This window comes from Cavia porcellus, unplaced genomic scaffold, assembly GCF_034190915.1.
Source record: "Cavia porcellus strain 051 isolate PalLab524CR breed Dunkin Hartley unplaced genomic scaffold, mCavPor4.1 scaffold_13, whole genome shotgun sequence".
Lineage (NCBI taxonomy): Eukaryota > Metazoa > Chordata > Mammalia > Rodentia > Caviidae > Cavia > Cavia porcellus.
Window position 1 is genome coordinate 20,547,148 of NW_026947496.1, and position 27,681 is coordinate 20,574,828.

Genomic DNA, 27,681 nt, shown 5'->3' on the forward strand with positions numbered 1-27,681 from the left:
GATTCCATGGAGTACTGGAGTTTGCATTTGCAGAAGCCAAGTTGCATGTGATCATTAGAGACAGTGCTGCCGCCTTCCCGGCCAGGTAAGTGGCACCCGGCTGCCAGTGTTTGAGGTGCCTTGGGAAGGGTCCGGCTGAGTCGTTAGCTGGCGTCCCCTCCCCTGCAGCTGTTGGTTGCTGGAAAAGAGCAGGAAGCCACTTCTAGCAAGCTGGCTCTGTCCTGGGCTTTTGTTTTTTCCCTTTCCTTTTCCCTCCCTTCAGTCCCAGCTTGTCAGCCTGTCAAAGACGTTCTAAGTTATATTCAGATTTCACAAGGAGTGCTGTTCAAAGACCTGTGAAGACTGAGCAGGTAGAGTCCCGCTGAGAAATAGCGGCTTTGCTCAGTGGCCCCATAAAAGGCATCTGTTTAAAAAGTGAGTTTCCACCTTTCCCCAGCTGGGATTCATATTTGGCTCCTCTGGACAGTGGTCAGCTAGCTGGCTGGTGATGGTGACTTTGTCTTGGAGGAAGGATGCACCACGGTTCTCTTAGCACTAGCCATTGCTTAGGTAGGAGTAGAAAATTCATGCATGCCAGAGTATTTTGCTTTTCTTATTAACAGAGGTGAATGAGGAGGCAGGGTCATATTTTTCTCTGAAAGGCAAGCAGGCACCTAGAGAAAGGGACAGGTGGTGCCACTGAGGGAGGTATCCATTGCTTGACATCCCGAGGGACCAGAGGGCTCAGCCACAGCATCACACCAGGGAAGCAGAGCCCGTTTTGTCTTTTAAGGAAAACATTTAAAGGTCCAACAGTTTTTAGCAGTAATCTAAGCCGTTGCCCCCATTCTTAGAGAAGTGCTCTTGGCTATAGAAACATGAAAGGCTGCACTTGAGAGAGCAGAGTGTGGTGAGAAGGTGGAAAGAGGTCCTCCCTAGGGGCCGCGGCTCTGCCTGCCTGGGTGCAGGGTCAGCCTCTCCTGACCAAGAGCGTCCTGAAATGTTTGGCAAATAAGAGACATGAAAAAAAGTAAATCTTAAATCCTTAAAAACGACCTGCAGTAGTAAGGGAATGCCTTTCAGGACCAAGTCCAACTCCAGGCGCCTGGTGTTGTAGCCAGGCATCACCTGAGTCCCCTTTTTCTCTGATTCTGGCTTCTGTACTGCACCGCGTGGCTAGGGAGGATGACACTGGGAAAAGAGATTTTGCAGATTAGCTCCTTGTTTGCACAATCAAAGGCAGGTCCCTTGCGGTCCACTTTCTAAGGAAGTAAAGATGGTTATTGCAAAGCCAAAAACACATGAGTGGTTTTCTAAGAATTGGACTCATTCCCCTTTGTCCTTCCAAGTCCATCTCCTGGCAGTAGGTGTGGACTTGGTGGAGATGTGGGCAGAGTACAAGCATGTAGCCCACATCTACCCACTGGGCTCTTTGTGCCGGAAGGGGTGGACAGTGACCTTGGTACCATTCACCTTCATGGGGCAACACTTTTGAAGCCTGCCCCACTGCATCACAGAGCTAGTCCTTGCCTCTTGTCACTAATTCCTGGTGGTGTCACACCATTAGACTCCAAACTCAGCCAGTCCGTTAATATGTAATAGAAGCCAGGCAGGGAAAGCAGATGGGACAGCTAGTAGGCTTGCCCAATGCACAGGCCATAGTAGCCCTGCTGCTCTGGAGGACCACATGGGACAGTCCTAGTTTGGTCTGAGGCTCATCTGGTAACCACTGGTTCAATGCCCATCCATTCATGTCCTAGTGCAACTGTGGCAGCATGTCTGGTTACATGTCCCAAAACTCAAGACAACGGTGGAAGGGAGAGTTCCCATTCCTGCTGGGGCCATGTGAGGACTCTGACTGGAACCCCAAAGTTAGATTTCAACTGTGTTAATCTTCTATTCATAATGACAACCACCCGGGAAGTCCAGAGTCTCAGCAGGGGCACCTCATGGGCCTGCATTGGCCAGGGGCATCCCTAGCTGTGTGCTGTGACCAACACAACTGGCCTCAAAACACTGGAAGCAAGAAGCATGGCACCCAGGTCATGGGGTTGGTGGCCTGAGGCCTTGAAGAGTGACTTTAAGGGCAACTGTCAGGCCTCCTGTTTCCATGACTAAGTCCCATGCAAACCTGTGGCACAGTGCTCTGGATACAAACACGGGACGCTCCTGACCCAGCGAGCCTGCCTTCCTCCCCCTCCTCCTCCTCTCCCTCCAGCTCAGTTTACAGCGTGACTAGGCAACACACTAATTCTATCACAGGGGCCTGTGGAACTGCCACATGTTTAAAAAGCAACACCATTTCTAAACATGAGTATCCAGACAGGAGACAAGCCTGAGTAGAACAAGACATTGGATACAGACATGTGGGCACTGACCTTTTAGCATAGAACTTTCTAGCACAGCCCCATGCAACAGAAATCAGTAGGACAGCACATGAGTGATGTCACTCCCCAGTGACATCCTCAAGGAGGATTCATGGGGTCCCAGCACAGGTAAGGAGGCGCTGCCACCACCATTTCTCCGCCTTTTCTTTCAGGATCCAATAAAAGGCAAAGCCACACATTTGCAATTGGCACTGTTATTTTATTAGTACGAGTATACTGAAACAATAAACTTGTACTGGTATACAGACAATTTATTTAAAACAATTTTGTTCAAATTTTGAATCAAACATTGTTTTATTATAATAATGAAATAATTTCTACCTAGAAAACCTGCAAGCACCATCAAAGAAAGGGACCATAAAATTCAATAAACAGACTCGAGTGTATCCTACAAATAGACACACCACGATTAGAAAATAGAATATGAATTCTTCCATTTTTTTAATATTTGTTTTAAAAAAGCTAGTGCAAGTACAATATTTTACACTGGAATTACAGAGAGTATGCACGCATATGGAAAAAAGTTCTCCTGTCACAATAAAAGCTCTTAACTATGTATGCACTTAAATTTTTCTTTTCAATAAGGTGCAAAACATCATTCCTTCCCTAGTTCTCCATACTGGCTAGGCCAGTCTGGTAGTGCCCTCAACCCAAGTTTGGTGTCTATTTTCCCTTGGCCTGTGGGAGGCATTCGATTGGGAGTCTTGGAATTTTCTGATGTTGATCATCTGTTGGGACAAATATTGAGACGGCTCTGGAGCCCAGACCCCACTGGCTAGAAATGAGGACTCTGTCTTATCTGAAGGCGACCCCAAATACTGACAGGATGCTGTTGGAACCTCCTTTCCGTTGGATGCTAACTGGGTTTGCTGATGAGCAGTGCAGGCTGAAGAGGCAGAAACCTGGCCACGGGGGCAGTAGTCACGGGACCCGGATGCACAAGTCTCAAGTTAGCATTCACCAACTAAAGACTTCACCCCACTCCTGGACCAGAGAATAACTTAAATACGAGGTGGTACAGAAAACCTATCCACTGACCTTCTTGGAAACAGATCTCAAAACGACGGCTCTTAGCCAGGTTCACCACAACTTGGTATTCTGGAGGACAGTATGTTATCTTGGTAAGGATTACTGTAAACAACGCTTCCCACGAAGGCCTTCAGATTGGCCACAGAAAAGACAGGCTCATTGGCCATCCAGACAGCGAATGGACAGACAAACTAAAGGCAAAGAAAAACATGGGTGGGTGAAGCCTCCAATTTATCTGCAGTGGAAGACGTGATTCCTTTCTGATAAGAAAAGTCATGGGAATTCTTAAGACTGTTATTGTACAGATACTATTGGCCAAATGCACTTAATTTTAATAGTCAGACCATTTGTATGCAGGTCATTAATTGGGGACCTGAAAAACTGAAGCCATCCTTCCCACCCACCCACCCTTGTACAGATGAATGTTAACCACTGGAACAATTGCACTGGCGACAAGGGAGGGGAGGAAATTCTGAATTTAAGAACTGCGGGTTCCCCACAGCTGTCTAGGTGCCACTGCCCAACTTGCAAGTTTGGACAGGAATATGATGCGTCAGAGAAATTGCTCCACATTTATTTCTGACCTCTATTAAAAGGAAAATCAAAAAGTAAAATGAAGAATTTAATTGAAAATCATGCCGCCCCCCATTTAAACGAGGTGTGTGTGGAGGGAGGAAGGCTAAACTGTTTTTTGTCTCCACAAGTCTTGTTTGATTGGTAGGTAGGATCCCTTTTAAAATCACTTCATGTTCAGGTTATATTCTTTGGATTTAGAGAACAGGAAGTGCTAAACATATCAAACATCTCTGAAGAAAAAGAAGTTGCAATGGCTTAGGAGTTTAGATTAAGAAGGGAGCTCCAAGAAGTATTTTTAGCCTAGGAATGAGCAGTATTCTCAAATAGCAGAATACAGGGTTCCCCTCCCTCCAGCGAGGGTGATGTGTAACAAAAACTTAACAGGAAGGATAGGTATAGTTTAAGAGCCTTTTATGTAGCAATTCTTCTGGGCCATAACCATATAAATCTGATCATTTATAGATGTGACAATTTCTAGATATAAAAAAAAAACATGTAACTTTTAACCTCTGCTTATTTGATTTTACAAAGTATGAGACTCATTTCAACAAATCCATATCTTTCAAACAGAATTATCTCAACATTCATTTTTCTTTTGTGCAATTCTTTAAAAACATTACCTGTACTCCTCAAAGTGAGCACTTCAAATTTTTCTCTTCAGCTTTCAAATTAGGTGAATATTAAAAAAAAAATTCCCACAAGGGATAATGCTACAAGAAAAGGTTCTACCAGTAAGGTAACATTTGAAGCGAGGTCATCTATGTTAAAAAAAAAAAGAAAAAGAAAAATCTCAGCTCCAGAGTAGAGGTGTACAAGTCATTTGGAGTTTCCCTATCAACACACACAACACTGTCCGTGGAAAAGAGTAGAAACCAATCCAACACAATATAGCATATGCATGTGCTTTATAAAAAAGTATATTCTCTGTATATTTATTACTTGATGTGTTCTTAAATTCTCTATTTCAGAAATTCTGGGTAAAAAACACAAATGTGGAAGCAAAGACCTCCACTCCACTTTAAAAGCAACAGCAACAACAACAACAAAAAAGTGTAATTCTCTTGTCATTCATTTCACCACTGAAGAAACGATCCAGGCCACTGAGACTGCTGGCCGTCTTCACCTGGAATTTCGAGGGTGACTAGGACATTGGAAGCGCCAAGGGTTTCGGGAGAGAACAGGCCAGTCTGTGGAGCTGTCTGTGGTTCAGGAAACAGTAGCCATGACAACCAGCACAGCTCAGGGAGCCTGGCTTTCTGTCCCAGGAACGCGGCTTCCTCACCCATGTCTGAAATAGCAGGGTATTAGTGTCTTCGAAAGCATCTGATTGTTTTCACTTTATGAAAGCAATAGGTTTCCTTAGTAGTCATGGATGTTAAAAAGTATTGTCAATTGTTTCCTTTAAAAAACAAAATCCAAAGCTACAACAACAAAAATAAATTTTGGCAACAGATTTCAGTAAAGATCAAAACTATGTGCAAAGAGTGGATTTTTACGATTACTAGGAGCTACTGTTCATTTGAACATGCAGCATTATATTGCAATCTATGCAGTATCTAAAGAGTAATCCACAAGATGCAGGAAATCCAAACATTCCTTGAAATTGTACAACCCTACCCCAGAGCAGTCAAAGTGCTGCTGCTGGACACCTCAGTGTTCCACACACACACACCAGCCCCGTCCCTGAGTAAGAGGTGTAAGGTTCCGCAGAGTTCCTTTGTAGGGGAGAGGAGGGATGCTGCCACTGCCTGGTGGGGGAGGGGAGAGCCCAACACACTCACCTAACAGAAAACACACAGGGTCACTATTCTGAGCTAGAAATGGGATCGCTACCACCCCCAAGATCAGATCATCCCGAACCAGACTGGGAGAGCTGGGGCAAACCAAAATTCTACCAACATAGAAAATTATCCTGAAAGTCCAAATGAACATCCAATTTGGATTTCCACTTTGAAGATTTGAGGTAAGTGGCATCTGTCTGTGTCCCTCCCTCCCCCACCTCAGCCCCTAATGTGGCCCAGACAAACTGAAATAATTCTCTCAAGTTAAACATTCTAAGGAACAGACATTTTATATATTTAGAAATCCCTATAAAGAGAGGTTCTTATTTGTTGGTTTTTTTTCTTTTCGCCCTGACTAATTTCATGGTGATTGTGTTTTGTTGTAAACGCAAAAGGCCTGTTAGTAGTTAAAAAAATGGAACACAGTAAAGAAAGGAGAATGAAAAGACAGCTGTCAGTTAATATTGCAAAGAGGACACAGTACGGAGGCACGTGGCTGATCCTGGTAGGCTGAACAGCACTGAAGAATTTCTACCCCTGTCCTATTAGATTTGCTACACAGACGCGATGACAGGCTGCTTCGGGAGCCCTGGGCTCACCAGTGTCCAACAGCAGAAGATTCCTGCCCTCTGCAGATTTTTCCTGTTTGCAGTTGAAAGCTGCCACAAGGGAGTGGTGACCATGGTTGCCAGAATGATCCCCCTCCATGGCCCCTGGCTGGCATGTGCAGAATGCATGCACATGCACACGCACACGAGGTCATACCTGGTGCCCACGTCCCAAGTCTGGGACACAGACCTCACCTGAGGAGGGGCTGCCCACTTGGGGCAAAGACTGTGGAAAATGAGTTGGTTCCAGCCTACATTTCTCCCAAGTGTATGTTAAAAATCGAGCCTCCTTCCTCTCCACACTCCACATTTACTACTTTGCGGGGTGATGGGGAACTGGCTGTTCCCTTACGTCTTCTTTGCTGGCTCTTTCTGCAACATGGTGACAGATACCAGGGCTCCTGCAGGCTCCCTGCCCTGGAGCACAGCATCATGACAGAGGACAGGCAGGCAGGAGGGCTCCAGCCCTTCCCCAGCCAGAACTGGGAAGTTCAACCAACTGAACAAGGACAAAAGCCAAAAGGGAATGAGCTTTAACTCTATAGCACACTGGTCAGACTATTGGCACAGAAAGTATTGCACATGCTAACAAAGCAAAAGAATGAAATGTGAGAAATGTTTGCAAAGAACCCATGATTTTATAATTCCTATACCTGAAATAGAACCATGAAAATGATGATGTTCCTATTGCTCCAAACCATGTGTTTTCCCGTGTTAGTGTTGGTTTTGTGGATGCAGTCAGTTCACTACTCAAAGTAAGCCAGAAGGTGGCGTGTGTTTTTCTGAGCCCACACAAGTGGCTGTAAATAGTGGTATGAATGAGAAAAAAATCTATGTGGCAGCCCCGTACTCCTCTTACCATCAAAGGTTAAAAACAAAAAGAAAAAATAAATCTAATAATTGCAAGTGCCCTGAGCAGAATATATGGAAGATTAAGCAAGTTCTCTAAACAGAAACATTTAAAAAAGATAGCACTAAAATAAGCAGTGTGACCGCAAGAATGGGCCCACCCAGCTCTGCTAGCCTGCTGAGAGGGTAATGAAATTAGAGAGAAGTCAAAGAAGGAGCCTAACAGTTCTAAACCTAAATGTTTTTGGTACACCCCAGAAAATGGTTCAGAAAAATCTTTACTCCTGGTGAGAGCAAAATGTAAATGAATATTAGGATAGTCAAGTAACATGTGGATTGATACTAGGATTGCTTTTTAAATCTGTGAAATGCAGTAATATTTTCAGTGGTAGACAAAAAATTGTTTGTTCAGGTTAGTTGCAGCCACCCAAGTATGAATACCGTAAAACTTTCCCTACTTTTAAAACTTTTGTAGTTAAAGCACTTTAAGATGTACTCAAAACCCACAAATAATATTTCAGATCTCTGGGAATGAAAGGTTTAAACTTTATAAAATACCCTTTCTGGGTTTGTACCAAATATTAAATCTGGATTTGATTTCAAATAGGAAAAAAAAAGTCATTCTGAAAGTAACATAACAATAATAAAGTAATTGTTTTATTTTTCAAAAAGAAAAAAAAACTTGCTTACATATAAATGTCTTTATGGAAAACTCTCTCAATGAATCTGAAGAAAATTTTCAGAGTTGTCCTGCTAAGACCTGGCTTTTCATGACAGATCTAGTAAGAAGACCAAAATGAATCTTGAAAGGAACATAACCTTATAAAATGGCCTAGAGTTTAGGCAGGTTAGAAAGTAATTTTGCTACATTTATTTATGCTCGATCAGTCCCCCAAGCCTTTCCCACAATGTTATTGGATAAAAAACTGCAGGAATATCACACAAATTATAAACTCAAGATGTGCAAATTGCAAGGTTCTTTTAAAAGTTCATCTTAAAAACACTGGACAAAAATGAGTATTCTTTCCTCCATCCCTTTCCTCTCGGTTTCTCTGCCAACCCTGCATATGCCTTTTCTCCAAAATCAAAGTGACAAGTGCCTCCTGTCAGGTAGTACTTGGTGGTCATTTATTGTCACATACTGGTTTCATAATTCACATTCATCTCTTTAAACCACATTGAAACTTTCAATATCTTGCTCGTGAGCAACTCTGCAAAGCTGAAATGTAGTTACAGTGTTGAAAAAAAAAAAACAGAAAGCAACTTATTTTTCATTTTTCCTTCCCCAAGAGTTTAAAGTGAGATACAGTACTTGTTGAATGACAGACCCAGATGCGTCGTAGTAAAGTGTGAGAATAGCATCGTAAGTGCTTAAAGGTAGTAATCTATGCTCATCTTTAGAATCTAATTCCTCACGTCACACTGGAATCTGAAAAAGGTGGCACCCGGGTTGTCCATAGTCATGAACTATAAACAGTACTAGAGTTAAAAGACAAAAAAATTTTGCAAACTCAACTCAAGAGAGCTCCGCGGCTCTCGCTGAAGGGCAGTTTGCATTCACCTCTTGGGAGTGAAGTCAATGTAATAACCTGATTGATTTTCCTAACACTGCACAGAAAACAGCGTGGGCGTTCCCGCCATCCCCACCCCTGATGGGGGTGACATGAGCCGAGCTGGGGCCTCCCTCCCTGCCCACCGCAACACCCTGGAGATATATATCACTGCACTAGTAAAGCAGAAATGAAATTCCACATGTGGCAGTTGCTCTTTCTGTTTTTAAAAAATTTATATATATATATATATAATCAGTGCAGTCAGGCCCCATAGGGGGAAATATATATCTATAGGATTAAAAGTTGCTTTTATTGTAAAATATGTTGGAGAGAAAAATGTTCTTTGAAACAGTTAGCTTTCCATTTGCCATCTGATGTCTCCCTACGATGCCCTGAAGCTGGGTTCCTGTTGCTGATTTTGCACAGGGGGACCCCAAGAGGACACTGCCTTACCCCAATCCCATGCTCAAAGCGAGAGACCGAGGCTGACGGAGGCAGAGAAAGAGAGACCCTGGCTGGCCACCACGGCACCCTGCAGGCCCCTTCCCGCTGAACTTTCCCTGGAAACTAGAGGGACGTGGTGCCCATCGGAGGCCCTGGTGCTGCTAGAGAAGGCAGGCACTGGTGAAGCCACATTTGTGCCACCCAGGATGCCTGGAGCCCAGATGGCCACTGCCCTGCCCCACCCTCCATTCGCCTGCTTCTCGCCAGACCTCGCGGACAAAGCATATGCACCAGTCTCCTGCGACACACCTGCTGTAACTCTAATGACAAGGTTAGAACAGAAACCTAAAATAAGAGGATAACATGTAAATACTGTATTATTCAGCCTACAGTACAGTAATCTGGATACAAATGGTAAGGGACAGCTCCTTGCCCGCTCGACCCCTACTTGCCCACGTTAGAGCGGCCTTCGATGCAGATCTTCACCTCCTGAGGAATGAGAGAAGGCTTGGGAAGAGTCAAGGGTGGCTCGTCTTCCGACTTCTCCAGTTTGCGGGTCTCCGGGGCTGACCACCTTCTCTTCCTCGTGGCCGCAGGCTTGCTGGGTTCTATTTTGGTGAGGAAGGGTGCTGCGGGAAATCCTATTTTTTCTGGGAACTTCAGTTCGCCGTTCTCGGACAGCAGCTGGCCGCTTGCCTGACTGATGCCATTCTCCTGCTCCGCGTACCTGTGCCTGCCGCTGGCCAGGCTGTCGGGCTTTGAGTGCTTCAGCAGGACGCTGGCGGGATCCACGGGCTGGCCCTTTTTAACAGAGCCGTTCTTCGGGTTCTTGAGGGTCAGCGAGATGCAGACGTCCCCCACCGAGAGTTTGGAACACGGCAAATCAAAGAGCTGGCTGGTCCTCTCCGGACAGCAGGATGACCAGCCCTGTCCAAACACAAAAAAAGGATACTCTACCAGCACTTCGACGCTGACCTGTGGGGACAGTGAGACAGAGAGGGGAAGAGGAAAGAAATGCGTGAAAATACTTTCTTCCTGTTGCACGTAACACGTATCCGTCCATCCACACACACACAAGCCAAAGGGAAAAAGGAAATTTACAAACCTCGCCTCCCCCAGCAGCGGACATGAGGCTTATGACTCTCTCTTGTACTTACCAGATCCAGGTGCTAGGCAGAAGCCAGAGAGACACTGTCCAGGGTAAAAGTCCATTCAGCATTCAGAACATTTTACTGAGCACTATTAGCGCCACAGCATATCTCTATTAATACAAGGAAAGGACCCCCAAGATTGACAGAACGTCCGCTTGGTGGGTGGCTCTACAGATGGCTCAGGAGCCAGGCGAGCATATTGTGTGTCACTAACTTGCTTGTCACCATGTATTACCATGTATTGTAGCAGGGCTAAATCACAGGGAAACTGATCATCATCAGTAAGTGCTAAGGTGACCGAGAGGCTTTCCTAGGACCCGGGAGGGCAGGCAGGATTTCCAGAGGTTTAAGGGTGCCCTCCCAGGAAACAGACAGCTCAAGCTCCTGGTCTATGCACAAAGTCAAGCCCGAGGCACTCACACAGGTCTGTTTGTTTGAAAACAAATAATAAAATCAGTGAAAGGCCCCCTACCACACACGCCTATCCCCTCCACGGCACTGTATCAGGCACCTTGCTATGGAAATTGGGTGAAGACAGACTGAGTCCCAAAGTTGTTCACAATTAAGTGGGCAGAACCATACAGGAACGAGAACTGCCAGCAGTGGGGCGGGTAGGCGACGGAGCTTCCCGTGGTAAGGAAGGAAGCTTTCTTGGATAAAGCTATGTAGCTCTAAGTTTCAAGAGAAAATGAGGACAGAGGTGTGGTGTGAAAGAAGAGACACTGCTGCCGAGCGTGGTGGCACATGGCTTTAATCTCAGCGCTTGGGAGGCTGAGGCAGGAGGATGGCCACAAGTTTGAAGTTAGCCTGGGCTACCTAGTGAGTTCAAGATAAGCCTGGACTGCACAACAAGACTCCATCTCAAAGACAAAACAAAATAAAACAAACACTAAAAAACCAAAAACTAAAACAGAAGAGAGACTCCTGGAAGGAGGGATATATGAACAAAGGCAAGAAGAGGGCAGTGCGTCAGGGTCTGCAGCCTGGCCAGAGCCTTCCTGTTGCCACTACATGAGGCTGAAGACAGCATAATGCTCCTGGACATTTCATCTCTTCCCTCTTGATTTCAAAAGGAAAGAAGAAAATGATCTAAAAATTCTGTTCTCAACGGTCCTTCTAGATGTAGGACACTAGGTAATTCAGATTAACCCTCCTGCTGAGGAGATCGAGAGACGTAAAACAAAAACTCCTCTCCACACTGGGAAGAAAAAAGTTACTGAGTCCGAGCAGACAAGGGAATGGCCCAGACCCTTGGGTCTGGATTCTATTTTTAATATTCTGAGGTAGAACAGCTGTAAAACGAAGTGGGTTTTTGATCACCTCAAAAGTATAATGAGTCAGGATATTACACAGGAGTGGGTGCTCTAATAAACCCCACTGTTTGGTATTTTTGTGGCCACAAAGTACTGTATCTTAAAGGACAGGCCTGTCAACGGTAGAAAGTTAAGATCTGAATCATTTCACTTGCTAAACGCGGATAAAGAGCTTTGATTATTCCACAGACCACTTTGCAAATAAAAGACTAGCATTCAATTAAAACGTAGGGAGACATGAAGAGACCAAATAGCATGATTAAATACTAGCCAAGACAGCATATACGGTTTTTCAAGGATGTTTTCAAAGGCCCCCTGGGGCTCCTGATACATAACAGTCACCAAATATAAACTTTTAAATGACTCTGTTTACAATATTTAAGGAGATCGAAAGACAAATGAGGATTCTGGAAGAGGATTAGGTCTGGTTTAAAGACATCTATATACATTCTAGGATTTAAAAATATATACAGTATATCCACTGCCATCAAGAATGCAATGGAGTTTTCAACCAAATAAACATGGATAAGGAGAGAGTTAATGAACTGGATGCTACATAGATTGAAGCACAGAGTCAAAAACATGTTTAATGCAGTGGAGAGAACGAGACATACGAGAAATCCTAACAATAACTGGAATTCTAGAAGGAGAAAGAGACAATGAGGCAGAAGTGGAAAATGAAATAATGCTAAGAATTTCTTCCAATGAATGAGATGTAACAGGCCATGGATTCAAGAAAGCTTAACCCTCATCAAAAAAAATTAGCACTGACAAGGTAGGTATGTCATAAACCAAGGAGAATACGAAAATCTTAAAAGCCTCAAGAATAAAACATACATTATCTCTAAGTAACTGATGATTACACTCAGAATTTATGTTCCAACAAAAATAGCAGAAGGCAGAAGACAATGGTATACCTTAAAGTGCAAAGGAAAAGAACTTCTAGTTAAGAACTCTACAACAAAACAAAAAGAGCCTTCAAGAATAAATGCAAAATAAAGACATTTTCAGACAAACAGTAATCAAGAGAATTCACCATCAACTATCTGCACTACAAAAAATACTGCAGCATATTCCTTAGGAGAAAATCTGGAGTCTAATTTTGAAGATTCAGGTAAGAATAAACAGCAGCGAACATGATAAGTGGGTACTAATGAGTAGACAATGTAGACAATGTATTAAAACAGTCTGTTGCATTTTATATACATGCATGTGCAAACAACAAATAAAAAAATTCCTAAAAGTAGTGATTTCCATATGACTTAGGTGAATTATGCCTTTTTAACTTAACCTTTATCTTCTTTGATAATTCTAATGTAGTTCTAGATACAGATACTTTTTCCCATTGTAGCATGGATCTAATTCAGGGCTTTGTGTATGCTAAGCAAGTGCTTTGCCCTAAACTACATTTCTCTAGATACACTTCTGGAATGACAGATTTTATTAAACTCATTTAAAAAAAATACATGTTTTTAGGAAGTGATACCTGTAGTGAATTTCCACGGAAGCCTATCTTTACTGCTGGGTAGGTACAGGGGCCTACACGCTGGTGTATATCATTATTTGAAGGAAACTGTCATTTTTCTGGGGAATTTTAGTCACGTAAAGACAGCTAAGTTTTTAAGTGCCTACCATCTTTTACTCAAGCAGAGACTTTTCAAAAAGTATCTTGTTTAATGCTCACAATACAATAGTGAGACAAGCACTGCTCTTCTAATTTAATAAATTTTACAAATCATCTCTGAGATATTAAATAATCTTCTTAATGTCATAGCGATTAGTTAATTGAATTGGGGCTCCATCCTAGTTTTCTGGCCCCCAAACCCATTTTCTAGGTTTCCAGGCTAACTTCCTATGAACAAAGACGTGACAATACAATACTCCACATTACCTCGGACAGTGGTGGTTCTGATTTGAAATAAGTGGGATCCAATGGCGTGGGCTCACAGCCTGGCCCCAGCATGCAAAAAAATTCACTATAGTGTGTGCCTTATACCCACAATTCCAGCCAAGAGTGTGACAAGGCTTATGTTCAGTTTCAAAACTACACTTACATCATACACACATGCATACTCAGTCTCCTTTACATGAAATGCTTATGGTATGGCTTGTGTCTAGGTGACCCCTCAAAGCCTCATGAGGTCATAAGTGAGGCTTTTTTAGAGGTGGCTGGATGTAGAGTGTGTGACTGATTCACAGTGCAATGCTAGGATTAAGGATGGGCAGTTAATGAATCAGTGCCCTGACTGGCTTGCACTGCCCTAATCCTGCTAGCTGGACACAATGTAAGGGACAAAAAGAAATCTGCCTTCTCCCTTTCTTGCTTGCTTCTGCTGTCTTCTGCTTGCCATGAATGGATTCTCCTCTGTCATGCCACCTTGTCTTGGAGCCAGCTGATTATGGACTGAAACCTCCTACAAACTGTGAGCTAAATAAACCCTTCCCGCTTTAATTTGGGTGTTGGGTATTTTGTCTCAGCAATGAGAGAAAAGTAACTAAGATAGCTTGAGAGTGGAACTCTTTCGGATTTTGAGGACTTTGGAATATGTGCATAAATGTTGCAGGTGGAGCATCTTTAATCTCAAAATCTAAGAACTGAAAACCTTCAAACCCCCAAATTTGAACATCATAATGATGCTCACAAAGTTCCCACTTAGAAACGCTCATCTGTATTTGCATATATGCATGTGCAATGTCCTTACCAGTTATAGAATCAGATGGAAATGCCCTCTGCATCCAAAATGGGAGTACCAAGCAGGAATGGGCTCCAAAGATCCTCTCCTAAACCTCTTAGAGCCTTTAGCAACATACTCTGAGCAGAAGGAGCAAATCCTCTTTCAAGTGGGGATTATTTGGCTGCATTTCCAATTCATAAAAACTAAGTTCTCAAGTGTAAATATCTCAGAAGAGTCTCCTCCAGACTGTTTGCTTATGCCAGCCAGAGCTAACTGATGTTCACTGTACTGGAAGCTTTATTTCCCAACTCACTGACCTCTCCTGCCTTGCATGATCAGACATATATAGAAAACAAGCCCTTAACAGGGGTATAGGTGGGTACTGTCTCACTACCATGATGGTGTCCTTGCTGCTCAGACTTTTCCTGATGCCACACCCCCTGGTCTTCCCAATCCCAGTAAATGGTACCTGTTCTTCCAGTCCTTAGGCCAAGGCCTTGGGAAATGCAGTACATTTTGCTGTTTTTCACACATGCCCACATCATAAACAAATTCTATCCTTTCTCCTTCTAAATATACCTAGGGCAGTGCTCTCTACCACCACTGCCTGCCTCCTAGCCAAGCAGGCATCTCACGTGGAGAAGAAATCGCCATGAGCAAGCTTTTTGTGGTCCTTGTCACTCAATGTAACAGCCACTTTCCATCTTACTTTTAAGCTGCTCTGCTTTCCCCTCGTGGCACTTATTTTTTGTTGTATTATTTTTGGGCTCTTAATGTTAGTCTTTTTCATATCTGCCTCCCAGGCTCATAGTTCTAGCTCTAGAGTGTAGGACACTTCTTGGCCTAACAGGTGCTCAGTAAAGAATCTCAAAGGATAAATCCTTCCCGCTGCCCTTCCCAGTGGAAAAACATTGTAATATAGAAGTGGCCAGCAGAGGGCAATGTTGTGACTATGGAGAACTCGGCCTGGTGCTCCTTTTTGATAAGCCAGCTCCAGGGCTCAAGGTCCGCCCAGGGCTGGCCCCTTTCACAGGCAGCTATCTGGGCTGTACTTTGGCTTCCACACTCAGAGTCCTCTGGCAGATCCTGAGCTCTTTATGACTTAATGGAATCACATTTGTTACTCTGTCTTGCTTTTGCTCCTTGAGCTAGTAGACATCAATTCATTTTACGATCCTGTCAGTCCACGATGATCTCTGGTTAAACCTCGTGAAAATAAATGCAGGTCCATATCGAACCAAAGCATGTTACACAACCCTGGGCCAGCTTGCCCTCGCCCATCTTCTCACTCCATAAACACAGCCTTCCCTAAACACTGCAGAGAGTCTGTGGGATGAGAAGCCAGTGTGGATGGCTTCAGCCCTTTTTCAGTTTGAGCCCCTGTGCACACACCTGCAGATGCCCCGCAGCTTACACCTCTCACACTTAAGGTCAGATCACCTCCCGTTCTCCTCCATCCTCCTATCCTTCTCCTCCTGCTGCTGTGAGCATGCGCATTTGCTCCCCAGTACCCTGAAGAGAAACGCCGCCGTCAGCTCCCCTCTCTCAAGCACCAAACTGATCACCTCAAATTTCCATGGTAGATGGAGGAACCCAGACAGAGGCCCCATCTCACCTCTCACTTCTGGGCTGCTAATTATGTACTCAGCATCACCTTCCTAGTCTGCTGGTGCCCAGAATCTTAAGACAGAACATTTGTAACTCTTCTCTGCAAAAGCTCAGTGCAAGTCCTTCAGCTATCTAGTCAATAACTACTGTAAACACTACATGTGCACCCATATTTATGCTGATGATTGTATATTTCCATCTTAGGTTGGTACTATGTCTACATACACACATATGTACATTTCACCAAAACAGGAGAGAAGGAAAACAAAACGTCTGTTGTTTAAATGTCTCCGCGTCCGCCAGAGATTCACTGTTTTCACAAATATGAAGGGCATCTGCTTTACACAACATTCTGTGTGTGCACGTGCATGCATGTGTGTGTATGTGTACAACACTACCCCAGACACACAAATTTTGCCCTTAGGAAATGAAATCTCTCAGAAGCTGGGCTTTAGCTGACATGCCTTGCTTTGGGCGACACCTTTATTAAACTGGGAATTCCTAGCTTGGATGATGTTTCACCTGTAGAGAAAAGTCAGCTTGCATCCTGTCTGGAAAAACACTTTTTGCACAACTATGTTCTATGTTCTATGGCATGGAGAAAACCAGAAAACTCTATGGCAGTGATTAAAGAGAAAAGGCAGAGGCTCATTTGCTTCAGTGTTTAAAAGTCATTAATAAAAATAGTCCAAACTCTCTATTTGCATGTGAGAATCTCAAGTAGTCCATTAAAAACCTCTGATCATGGCAATTTGAGGCCCGAGGCAGCCTCTCCGTGGTGGAAGTATTTCAGGAAACCCATACCCAGGCACGGTGATGCTTCCAAACAAATCCCAGCACACACTGGGTTCTGGAGCCCAGAGCATAGGTCCCAGACTTTTCCCATGGGGAGCCCCCACTAGGTGGCTTGGTGATGTAGGCAAGAAAAAAAAGAGGGGCAGAAGAGAGACAAGTCATACATTGAGAAGCACTTAGCTTCAGGACACAAAAGGTGCTTGAGCTCTTTTTCCTTCTGGGAAATGCACTAAAAATAGCAAAAAATTCCCACAGTTCTTAAAGATACAGGCCTCTGCACCTGACCTTTCCACCAGTACTGTGCATTTTCTGCACCCTCAGCAAGCAGCAATGAGGGGGCAGGAGATGACAACTTCAATAAGCACGCATGGCTAGCAATGTGAAGTGGCCTGTAGGATGAGTATCCTGACAGGCAGTTAGAGTAGCAGTCGAGACCACTCATCTTGAAGATACCCTCAAGACCCCACAAATTCACCCAGCTCTGTTCAGACTGCCCCTCGTTGCTCAGGGCCCTCACTCCATTCTTGAATTTGGACTAAAATTCCTGTCTAATAAACCCGCCCCACGCTGATAGGTCTTGAAAAATTCTTTTACAGTGATGGCCATCAGCAACCTTTCAAATGTTACTGTGAGTTAAGTCGCTTTTCTTAGCTTCAGGAACCTCTTCAGGCCTAGGTGGGTGACACCAAGGTTGGCCAAGAAGGACACTGCCCATCAAGCAGCTAGGGCCCTTCTGACTAGTGTGATGTTATGTATGGGATAGATCCCACTCGGGTTCTATCATGCCTCTCTTGGGACCTTAAATGTGCCATAAAGAATAGCAGCCTAAGAGTGTTAAAAGAAATAAACTGCAAAAGGCATAAAAAGACACAGAGGAACCGGGCATGGTGGTGGCACATGCCTGTCATCTCAGAGCTCTGGGAGGCTGACACAGGAGGTCTGCAAGTTTAGCCCAGCCTGAGGACTTGGCGACTGAGTGAGACCCTCCAAACCCAACCCAACCCAAACCAAACCCAAACCATAGAGGAACAGGAAATGCATGTTGCTAAGTCAAAAAAGCCAGTCTGAGCAGGCTACATTCCATCTAATTCCAACTATCTGACATCCTGAAAAAAGGCAAATTCAGAGGCAACAGATTGGTGGTGTCAGGAGCTTTAGGTGGGAGGCGGATGGCAGTGAGTGTACCAGGTTTTTCGGGGGGGATAACACGATTCTGAATACTCTAACACTGGCTGACATCAGACGTAGAGGAAACCCACAGAATATACAGGGCAGAGCAGCACCTAACATAACCTATGGGGCTTTGTTAACAATAGTCCATCAAAATGCTGGCCCATCCACTGTAAAACATGGACTACACCACACAAGATTTGAGAATGCTATTTTTGGTTCAATGCTTTATAAACCTATAACTGCTCTGAACAATAAAGTCTATTAATTTTTTTTAAAGCTACAAACAATAACAGCCAGTAGCAATCTGCTTCAATCACATGTACGCAGCAGGGGGACTGTCTCACCCAGGGAGGCTGAAGGAGGGGGTTTTTCTTCGGTTTTCGAGATGGTCTCACTCTGTTGATTCTCAGGCTGTCTCCAGGTCCTGAGCTCACTGTGAGGCTGAGTGCACAGGCCTGTGCCACTGGGTGCTTTCTATGGGGATGGGGCTGCCACACAGACAGACATGTGGCTTTCCACAGCTCCTTGGTGGAGCCTTTGTAGAACCGATAGGAAGTCTACTGCTAAGAGTTGGGGCTAGGTCCAGTGCAGGGCTTTGGGTTCAGGGCAGCGACCAAGCATCTATTTTTGACACATTTAGCATTCACTGCCACCAAGCCCCACATGGTAAATGTTGGCAGCAGGTTCGCCTTGGCTGCTAAGAGACTGACTGTATGGGCTTCTCTGCTGCTTGCATGAGTGCCTGGGCTATTTTTAGGCCACAGCTAATCCATTCAACGAATACCACCGCCACAGATGACTCACAGTCCACAGCAGTCAAACTGAAAAATAGTGGAATGAAAGAAAAGCCGGCTGCAGATATGCAGGAAGCACATCCTTATAATACACCCGGGCAGCAGACACATAGACCCACCCCAGGACAATCGGGAGGGGGAAATGGCAGCGGCTATTCAGCCAAGTCTGGAAGGGAAGCAAGCAGTCACCTCTAGGATCTGGGAGGCGACAGACAGCCCTAATAACATATGGAGCTCGGCATTTAGGAATGGAACAGCCAAAGGGAAGTGTCAGCTCCGAGCCCTTTACAAATAAATTCTACTACAACTCTACTGGGGAGAGCCCATACTGGGTACTCTTCAGGAAAGCTGAAGCCAGGGTGTGTGAGAGAGGTGGGGAGGGGGGAGGCTGCTCCTGCATCCCATGTGTCTGCCAGAGGGGAGCCAAGGGCACCCACCCAGGGAGTAGCTTGCTAGCACTCTCTGCAGAAGGGGGCCCCAGGCCCTTCTTTCTGCACTGATGCTCTTACTGATGCAGAGAGCTGGCGTGCTCCCCCCGCCCCCAGCTAGCTCTGCTCGGAAAAACAGGCTGCATCTGCTCATGCAGCCTAGTACACGCCCACTCAGCCTTCCCCAGAGACATGGGCAGAACAGGGCTCCACTGGCCACGCGTGGGAGCAGGCCACGAGAATGCAGGCAGGGGACACACAGCTTCTGTGCTCATCGGGACAGTTTAGTCTTCTTAGGAGAGCGTCACAGACCATGTCTTTCTGTAAACTCTGAGAGCATGAGCTCTTGCATTTATTTGTCAGATGCAAGCCTTTCTCCTCTTGGGGTCAATGTCAGCCAAGCTGAAGCAGGGACGGGAACCAGACAGCCCCAGGGCTGGTGCTACTACTGGTCGGAGGAGGACAGAGACAGAACTGAATCACTTTGCTCCATGGCCTGCATTTTCCCTGAAGCTACCCAAGGGCTTGGTATGCAGCCTCCTTCTGCATGTCTGGGCCCAAGGTTGATGTCACTGCCCAAGTCCCACAAGCTCACGGCCTCACACTGGGGAGTATTAATCGAGAAACATTTGGGAGTGAATCCTCAGGGAAGCAGCGTGGCAGGAGCAGCCACTGTCCCACTGTGATAGGACGTGCTTACCCATCTTCCTCCTGGGGAGACTCCCTGGGTGACATGGCGATGACCAATGACATGCGAAGTCCCTTTACTTGTCCCACAGCAGCAGGGAGAAGGGACTGGGAGAACAAAGGTCACTTTGCTTGTGCCAGGTATGCTAAAGTCACAGGGACAGAGTGAGATAGCATTTCCCTCCGCCGCTGCCTTGTCTGGAGTCACTGAAGACAGCTTTCCACAACAGCAGCTAGGAACACAGCTCTTTAGAAATGATGCTAAGATGAAACCCCCTTGGGTTTCAAGGGGTGGCTTTAGTCCCCACAGCCTGTGTGCTGAGGTCACTAAATGTCTCCCTCAGCACTCTAATTAACGGATGCCAATACATTTTATAGTTTGTTCTAGAATGGAGAAAACTAAAGGATTAAAAAAATCAAGGAAGCCGGACAGATAATCTTTGTAAGGATCACTTTTTTGCCTTAGATGACACTGCAGCAAGACAGTTCAAACCACCTGTCCCCCTACCCAAGTCCAAGGCTCCCTCCCCACTGGGCCACTGAGCCCCCATATGAGTGACAGTGGGTGTGGCTCTGAGGTCAGATATCCCTGATACTCCGCTCACGCAGGATTTATGCCATTCATCCTGCAAAAAAAAAATCTCTTCTTCCCAGATTGTGCAAATCTGTAAATCTGCTGCTTCATTGAACAGCTGGTACATTCCCACGCTTCCTGTGGGTGCCAGCGTTTGCTACGTCTCACCAGTGGATCAGACTAGGAGCAGAGGTCCTGGGGTGGAGAGTGGGGGGATAGCCTGTACACTCTCGGAACCTCAGCTTGTGTGGGGATCAGTTCTGTCTCCCTTCCCCTCTGTCTTCCCTCTCTCTGGCTCTGATTCTGAGCTGTCACTTGTGGCAAACAGCTGGTGGAGTATTTTCTTCGCTGCAGTGATGTCAGCTGGTTTCTGATAGGCTTTCGGGTGCAGTGACAATCATCGGTTTTGTCAGCCCTTTGCACTTTTGATTCTGTGAAGAAACCCAGCCGCCTCTTTAGCAGCCCACAGCTCTCTTGCCCCTCTGTGCCGAAGCGCATGGGCACAGCTGTGCAGGGGCTGCCGCCAGCCAGCGATCAGGCTCTGACAGAGTCCTACCTCCTCATTTGCACCTCAGCTGTAAGCAAAGAGACAGAGATGTAGGGCACCAGGAAAGAAATGTAAGCAGGGCTCTGACCTCACAGGGAGGCCATGTTCGCTCAGGGTTCAGTTTGCACAGTTCTGAGCAGGGGAAACACACTCACAGTGCTCCTCTCTCAGGTGGAAGAGGGCTGCAAAACACCCAGAGTCCCTGCCCTGCAGAGGCTGCTAGCACGTGGGGGGCCACAGGGGCCCGATTTGCTCTCAAGCTGAGGGATGCCCTTCAGGAGCTCACAGAATTTTGGAAGAAGACCTCCTTGCATACCAGCTTCTGTTCACAATCACGTTTTAAGGATAAAAGCATATTAAGAAAGCATTTACTTTCATTCCTGCTTATTTTCATGTCTGACCTGGGGGCCACTACAAGTCAGTTTTTGTTTTTGTTTTTTTTGTCTTTTTCCTTTTTATCGGTACGGTGGGGGGGGGGGTCGAACTCACGACTGCCTGCTTCCAAGGCAGGCGCTTATGCCACTGAGCTAAACCTCCAGCCCCTACAAGTCAGTTTTGCTGAAAGCCACTCACTTCTTTCTGGTCCTCGTCCTGATTTCACAAGTAGCCATGAGAGACAAGTAGCAATTTAAGTAACTGTATCACTGTTTTTAAAAAATCCTTTTTTAAAAAGTCACAACTTTGGAGGAATCTTTCTTGGGCCTGTCCAGAGACTGTAATCCCAGAGTGACATCTCACCATAAATGTATAGCTAAAAGCTCTCAGCAGTGGAGGGCCCCTGACAGTACAAAATCCTATGGCAGTTCTGGAAAATATTTTGGGAAACTGTTCTCCCAGTGCCCTTGATCTTTTAAAAATGCTCAGAAAAATTAAACTGTTTACTTTTGCTTGCTTTGTTTTCTTTGAATGTTCCAAATATCACTTATGCCTTGGCTGTTTTCAGTGGACACCTACAGGAGGCCTTGTCACCTCTGACTGCAATGAAGTCCTCAGAGAACATGTCGGGAGACAGTGGGTCCCACAGCCAGGGACAATCTAGTTTTGAGTCCCAGAAATTTAGGGAAAGCAACAATTTGTTGTTTCACACATATGGGCTGTGGGATAAATGCATGCAGGTGATTTAAGAGGCTGCAATGGATGGACCGAAGGAGTCCTTGGAAAAACAGAGTTAACCGTAGCTCTGGTTTAAATATGACTCAGCTGGGCTCTGACCTCACATGCCCAGCAGACCCCTGGGGACAGCCCTGATCAATCACTCATTTTAGATTCTCACGCTTTGTCATGTTAGGTGCTGGCTGACCTGAAGCTTCTGCCATGCCTAGCTGATTCCTAGAGATGGCAAATGACCCACTTAGGAGCACACCTCTCACACACAGTCTAGGCCGGTGCACATCCCCAACAGCTCCTGTGTTGACCTTTCACACTCAGGGCCCGTCCCCTTTCCCCAGTCTCCCCAGGGTCAGTTACCAGGGAGCTGGGCACACCCCGGGGTGTCAGACTCACCCACGTCAGCCACACCAACCATCCCCACGCCTGCTCACCCTGCCTCTTCCATTCCTTCCCACGGGGACTGAAATAAAGGCCCCGGCCCACAGTTCCCCTGTCCCTCTCACAGCACAGCGTGAGCCCCGCTGCTCGGTACCTGAGACAACATAAACTGCCTTTTCAACAAGAGTCACCTGCTGGCCTCACCACACCTAGGTAACAGTAACATCTGTATTTTACAGCACAATGTTAGAAATGTCCTGATGCCTCTGTCTTTCCCAGATACAGTGACCACTAGATGGGCCTGACAGCCTTCTGCCTTAATCAGCTGGGGCTCCCAACTACCCTATGCTGAATGCACAGAGGTTAACAGAGGCTGTGGGGGGCCCGGGCTTGATTGTCTCAGGGAACACAGCTGGGAGGCTCCTGTAGGATCCAGCAGCCCCCACCTCTCTCAGAATTGGTGTACTGCACAACTACCTGGGGTGAGGGACCCCTTAATCCTGACTCAGAGGAGCCATCTGACCTGCCAGGAGGTAGATGCAGGTATCGTGGTGGGGGCCCCCGTACCTGTGTGGCCCAGGCCAATGTTACCTGTGCTCGGTGCTCCCCGACAGCAAACTGTATGATGGCGACACCTGGGCTGTGGCTGTCTTCGATCCTTTCCACGGTGCTGGAGTCAATCTTGAGGTCATTGCTAATCTCCGCACTCTGGATGAAGTCTTCTGTTTTCAAGTCCTCCACCTTCTTCAGCTCCCCATTGGCCAGCTGGATGATGGAGCCTTTCATGAAGTAGGGCGGCAGGGTGGGCGGTGCGGCCGCCGCTGGGGAGGTCACCGACTGGACCACAGGCAGATGGATCTGGGCCTGCACCATCGCTGGGTAGGCGGCCTGGGTGGCCAGGGCCTCGGGGCTGAAGTTCTCGGTCTTGGGCAGGGCTGTGGTGACAAAGGTGTGAGGCACTGCAGCGAAGTGGGGAGACGACGTGACAATGGCAGAGGCTGCCCCCGACGCCTCCATGTCGGTGCCGCCCACTGGGATGAGCAGGGGCTGGGTGCCCGGGATGACCAGGTGCTGGGGCAGGCTGCCAGCGTAGGTGATTGCTTGCTGCTGGCCGCTCAGGTAGCCGATGACAGGGGGCTGTGTGCCTGCGTAGAAGGCCGTGGCGGGCAGTCCGACCGGCAGAGACTCCGAAGCGCTGTGTGAGGTCTGGATGACCGTGTGGGGTGACAGTGCGTAGGACCTGTGGCTCGGCTTCCCTAAGTGCAGGCCCCCCTTGTCGTTGAGGGTGGACGGGGAGGCCTCTCGGTGGGTGGCCTGCTGCACCTCCAGGTCGGCCGTGGGCGTGGAGCTGTTGGGCAGGACCATCACAGAGGCCCGCACCCCCGAGGCCTCTCGGCCGCTGTAGTCCGCGGGGCTCGGGTGGACCACCACATGCCTGGGCTCGTAGGGGTGAGGTACCGACTTGCTGCCGGCCTTGCTCAGGCCCAGGTCGGTCGAGGACGGAGCCCCGTATCGCCGGCTCTTCTCCATCTCCCCATTGAGCACCTCCTTGGCCTGCTGCAGCCGGCCACTCTCGGTTTTCTTGGTGGGCTCCCGAGGGACGAAGTGGCCCCCGGAGTCGGTGTACTGCACGACCACCTGGGACGAGGGCCCCAGGGTGAGTGTGTGCGGGATCATCGTCTGATGGGGGTGGAGGTGGACCGGGATGGCCGGGGGAGAGGCCGTGCGGCCGGTGCTCTGCGGAGAGCCGGAAATGTGGATGTACTGGTTCTGCTGGGCAGGTGGGGGGGACCCCGGAGTGATGAGCCCCGGGGCCCGGCCGAGGTGCGGCGGCTGCTGTGGCGGCTCGCCCTTGTGTCCTGGTGTCTGGCTCAGGCTGCCCATGTTGGCCAGCAGTGTGGAATAGGCCTCCATCTGGGAGCGCTGGGATGGAGTGGTGGCCCCTGCAGCGGAGGCCACTGCACTGGTGACCGGGTTGGCTGAGGGCGAGATCAGCTGTGAAGGGATGAAGCCGGCGTAGGGTCCACTATACTGGGAGGACCCGATGAACTGGAAGGTGTGAGGCAGGTGAGCATACTGCACGGGGGACACTGGGGTCCCCGACTGTGGGGGAGGGTACGCCGTGGGCAGTGTGGTGGCCGCTGGGACCGACCTGGGAGCACTGGGCGGTGAGTAGTCGAGCCCCGTGGACAGCGATTTGTGTAAACCTATTCCCTGCTGTAAAGCAAGCTCCACCGAAGTCCCCGCCGGCCCGTGCCGCCCGCTCCCGTGGCCCTGGGCACCAGGGTTGCTGGGGAGCCATGCCACACTCTCCGCCTGGTGGTTGTCGCTGGGCAGGACGGTGGCCTTCTCTTCGGAGGGCCGGCTGGTGGCGGGGATCTCGCGCTTCTTGGGTGGCAGGCATTCGTTGCTCCGTTCTTGGTTGGATTTCATTTTTCGCCGTCCCCCCTCCACGGTGGCTGTCTCACTGTCTGGCTGGCTCTGATTTTAGTCTGATAAACGGAAAGTCACATTTGATTCCAGCAGGGGATCCAGGCGCTTCATGAGGAATCATCTCCCCGTGGGTGCACTCCGCCGACTGCAGCTCTGGATTCTGGACAACAGGAGGCCAGGGATTGGGGAGAAGGAAAGAGAGAGGGCAGGAGGGGACAGAAGTCAACAGATCAGCACCAGGAAGAGCAAGCAATAACAACAACAAAATCCCAGTATCTTGGCAAGGTTAAGACCAAGGCCCTGGAACTGACATGAACACCTACAGCTCTAGGACAGCCGCAGCACAGAAGCAGAGGGCACGGGCCACACTGTTTGGAGGCGCGTGGAGACAGGGCAGCACATCCCAACTCTAAAGCATGCACTTTGCTATGGAGTTAACAGCTCTCCTATGACTTTCTCAACATTCTCTCTGCTCGCTTTTTTCCTTCTCTTACTGTGAGGAGGATGCATTTCTACAATTTGCTTTTCAGAAACACTGGGTCCAGTCCTCACCTCTTCTGTACTGAGTGTTAAGTCCAACAAAGCCCACTGGAAGGAAGGAAGGCCCCAGCCAAGGACAGCCAGACCTGCCACACAGCCAGCTCTGGGAAGGGGCAGGTGTGCCTAGCAGGTCTTGTAGGACATTCCTGCATTCTCATTTGCCAGGGCTGAAACTCTGAAAACTGGACATGGCTCCGGGTCCGTGCTGGATCTGCAGTGACCACTCTGTGATGCCTTAACACACACACACACACACACACACACACACACACACACACACAACCAGCTCAGCACAGGTTGCCAAAATCTTGGGTTTCTAGAACCTTCAAAACAATTCTAAGTACAGACATTCACATGTAGTAACAGGAAGCCAAAAGCAATCTGTGCTTCAAAAAATGCAGTGGCGTATAGTTTTAAATAAACCAAGTACAATAACAGGCCTGATGTACTGAAATTTAATGACAGTTCTGCACCTGCTTCATCCTGTCTCCTCCTTTCTCCCCTTTCAAGGTTTCTCTGAATTCTCCCTTTTTACCCTCCCTCCACCTCTCCTTGGAAAGGGCCAGCTTACCACCGACACTAGAAGTGGGACCCCCTTCAGACAAAGTAGAATTGTGGGTTCAAACATGGCCACGCAGCCAGGAAGCCCAGAGTGCTGCTCACTGACATACATCTCGGTCGCTTAGTAACCAGCGAACCACTGTGGGCAAACCCGGGTCTACCTGGCCTGAAGCAGGGTCTCACTGGAACCAACTGAACCGGGCTCATAAGCAGTGGATGCGAGTGGTCCTTACTGGTGGGTGGCAGCAATGTCAAGCACTGAGATCCCAAGAGCCATAGGGGTGGGCTTTGGGAACTGCAGGTCCTCAGGATTTGTAATTTCCTTTCCTAAGACCTTTGCTTCGCTCTGATTTTCAAACACACACAAGGCAGCAGTTTTTGCATTCCATTCTTGTCCAAGCTGAACTATGGGTGAGATCCCTTCTGCAAGGCTTGCCCTCTTCTCTCCTCTGTGCCCACTCCACCACCTAGTACCAAATCTCTCCCATCTGGTTGATGGTTCTTCACTTTGATTTGCTGCTCTTTGGGGCAATCAATGATTTAATGGCTCTTGTTGATTTAGCTTCACCATCAACAGGGCAGAAAGACAAATAACACAATAGTGAGTTCACCTCCTTAATGATTCTGACTAAATACAGGAAGGCAGAGGTTTAGAAATTTGATGTCTCAACACTGAATAGGAGTTTTCAAGAGGAGGTTAAAGACTGAATAGAAACAGAGGGTAAAGAGACTTGAAACAATGGACAGCCACAACTCTGTCCAAGGAGGTATTTACCCACCCACCTAGGACTTTTTAAAAGTCCTACAAAACTTTGTTCTGTACAGCCCTCTCTCATAAAGAGCACAATACATAATTTACACCCAAGGCTGACTAATAGTAAGGACGGAATAAGCATTAAAAAAAACCACATCCCCTTTTGACTCTCTGAAAAGCAACAATTTTGACTATTTTAGGATTTCAACAATCACTTAAGCTTAAGCAAGGCGACTGGATAATCTGCCATATTCTCATACCAACTAGCTAGGAAGTTCATTTCTGAGATTTCCTCCAAGCAAAGGATGTCATGCGCCCCCTGCTGGTTCTGCAGGAGCACTGATTCTCCCCAACCGATTTTATTAGGAATGCACACACAAGAATAGTATCTCGGAATGTGGAATGAGGACATTTGCATACGGTAGGCCCAGCCAGTAAGAGAATAGGTTAATTAGCTCAAGGCAACTCTAGGGAAGAAAAAGCAGCGGCATAGAAGTCCTTTCAAAGCCAAACAAAATGTCAAACATATTCAGCAACAGGCCTATTAGCAATGCAAATGCAAAACTGCTCATACAGGAGAATGCACAATACACAAACTAGAAAACCCCTCTGAAGGTACTTCAAGAACCCAGCTTTTGCAAATATTGAAGAGTGCTGAGTTGGTTGTTAAAAGAGCAGGAGTCTGTCTATGCTATTTAATTGAAAGACAAGATGCTGGCTTTGTAGCCCTAACAGCTAACAGGGCCAGGTTTCTACTAAGAAACCAACAGGCCCTAATGGCTTTGACGCATGAATTCAGATTTATTCTTATGAAAACTTACTCATTGATCTACAGCACCTTTTCTAGAGATTGCCAATAACAAGTCAAGGACATAATGATCAACACAGAAGATGTGACCTGGTTCCAAATTGATAAAACCTTAACCAATGCTCCTCCTAGATTTTGTCATTTAA

The 27,681-nt window shown here is 47.1% G+C and overlaps 1 protein-coding gene across 20 annotated transcripts in view; it reads right to left on the reverse strand.

Moving 5' to 3' along the window:
• Nucleotides 1-2,544: 2,544 nt before the first annotated feature.
• The window catches only part of Atxn1 (ataxin 1), a 380,609-nt gene continuing 355,472 nt past the window's right edge, over nucleotides 2,545-27,681 (reverse strand). For all 20 annotated transcript variants that reach the window (XM_013151377.3, XM_063259921.1, XM_063259920.1 and 17 more), the window contains 2 exons: nucleotides 23,031-25,032; nucleotides 2,545-10,181 (listed from right to left, as the gene is read on the reverse strand). In XM_013151377.3, the coding sequence (XP_013006831.2) occupies nucleotides 9,651-10,181; nucleotides 23,031-24,872 (2,373 nt within the window). In that variant the 5' untranslated portion in view covers nucleotides 24,873-25,032 and the 3' untranslated portion in view covers nucleotides 2,545-9,650. The remainder of the gene's footprint in view (nucleotides 10,182-23,030; nucleotides 25,033-27,681) is intronic.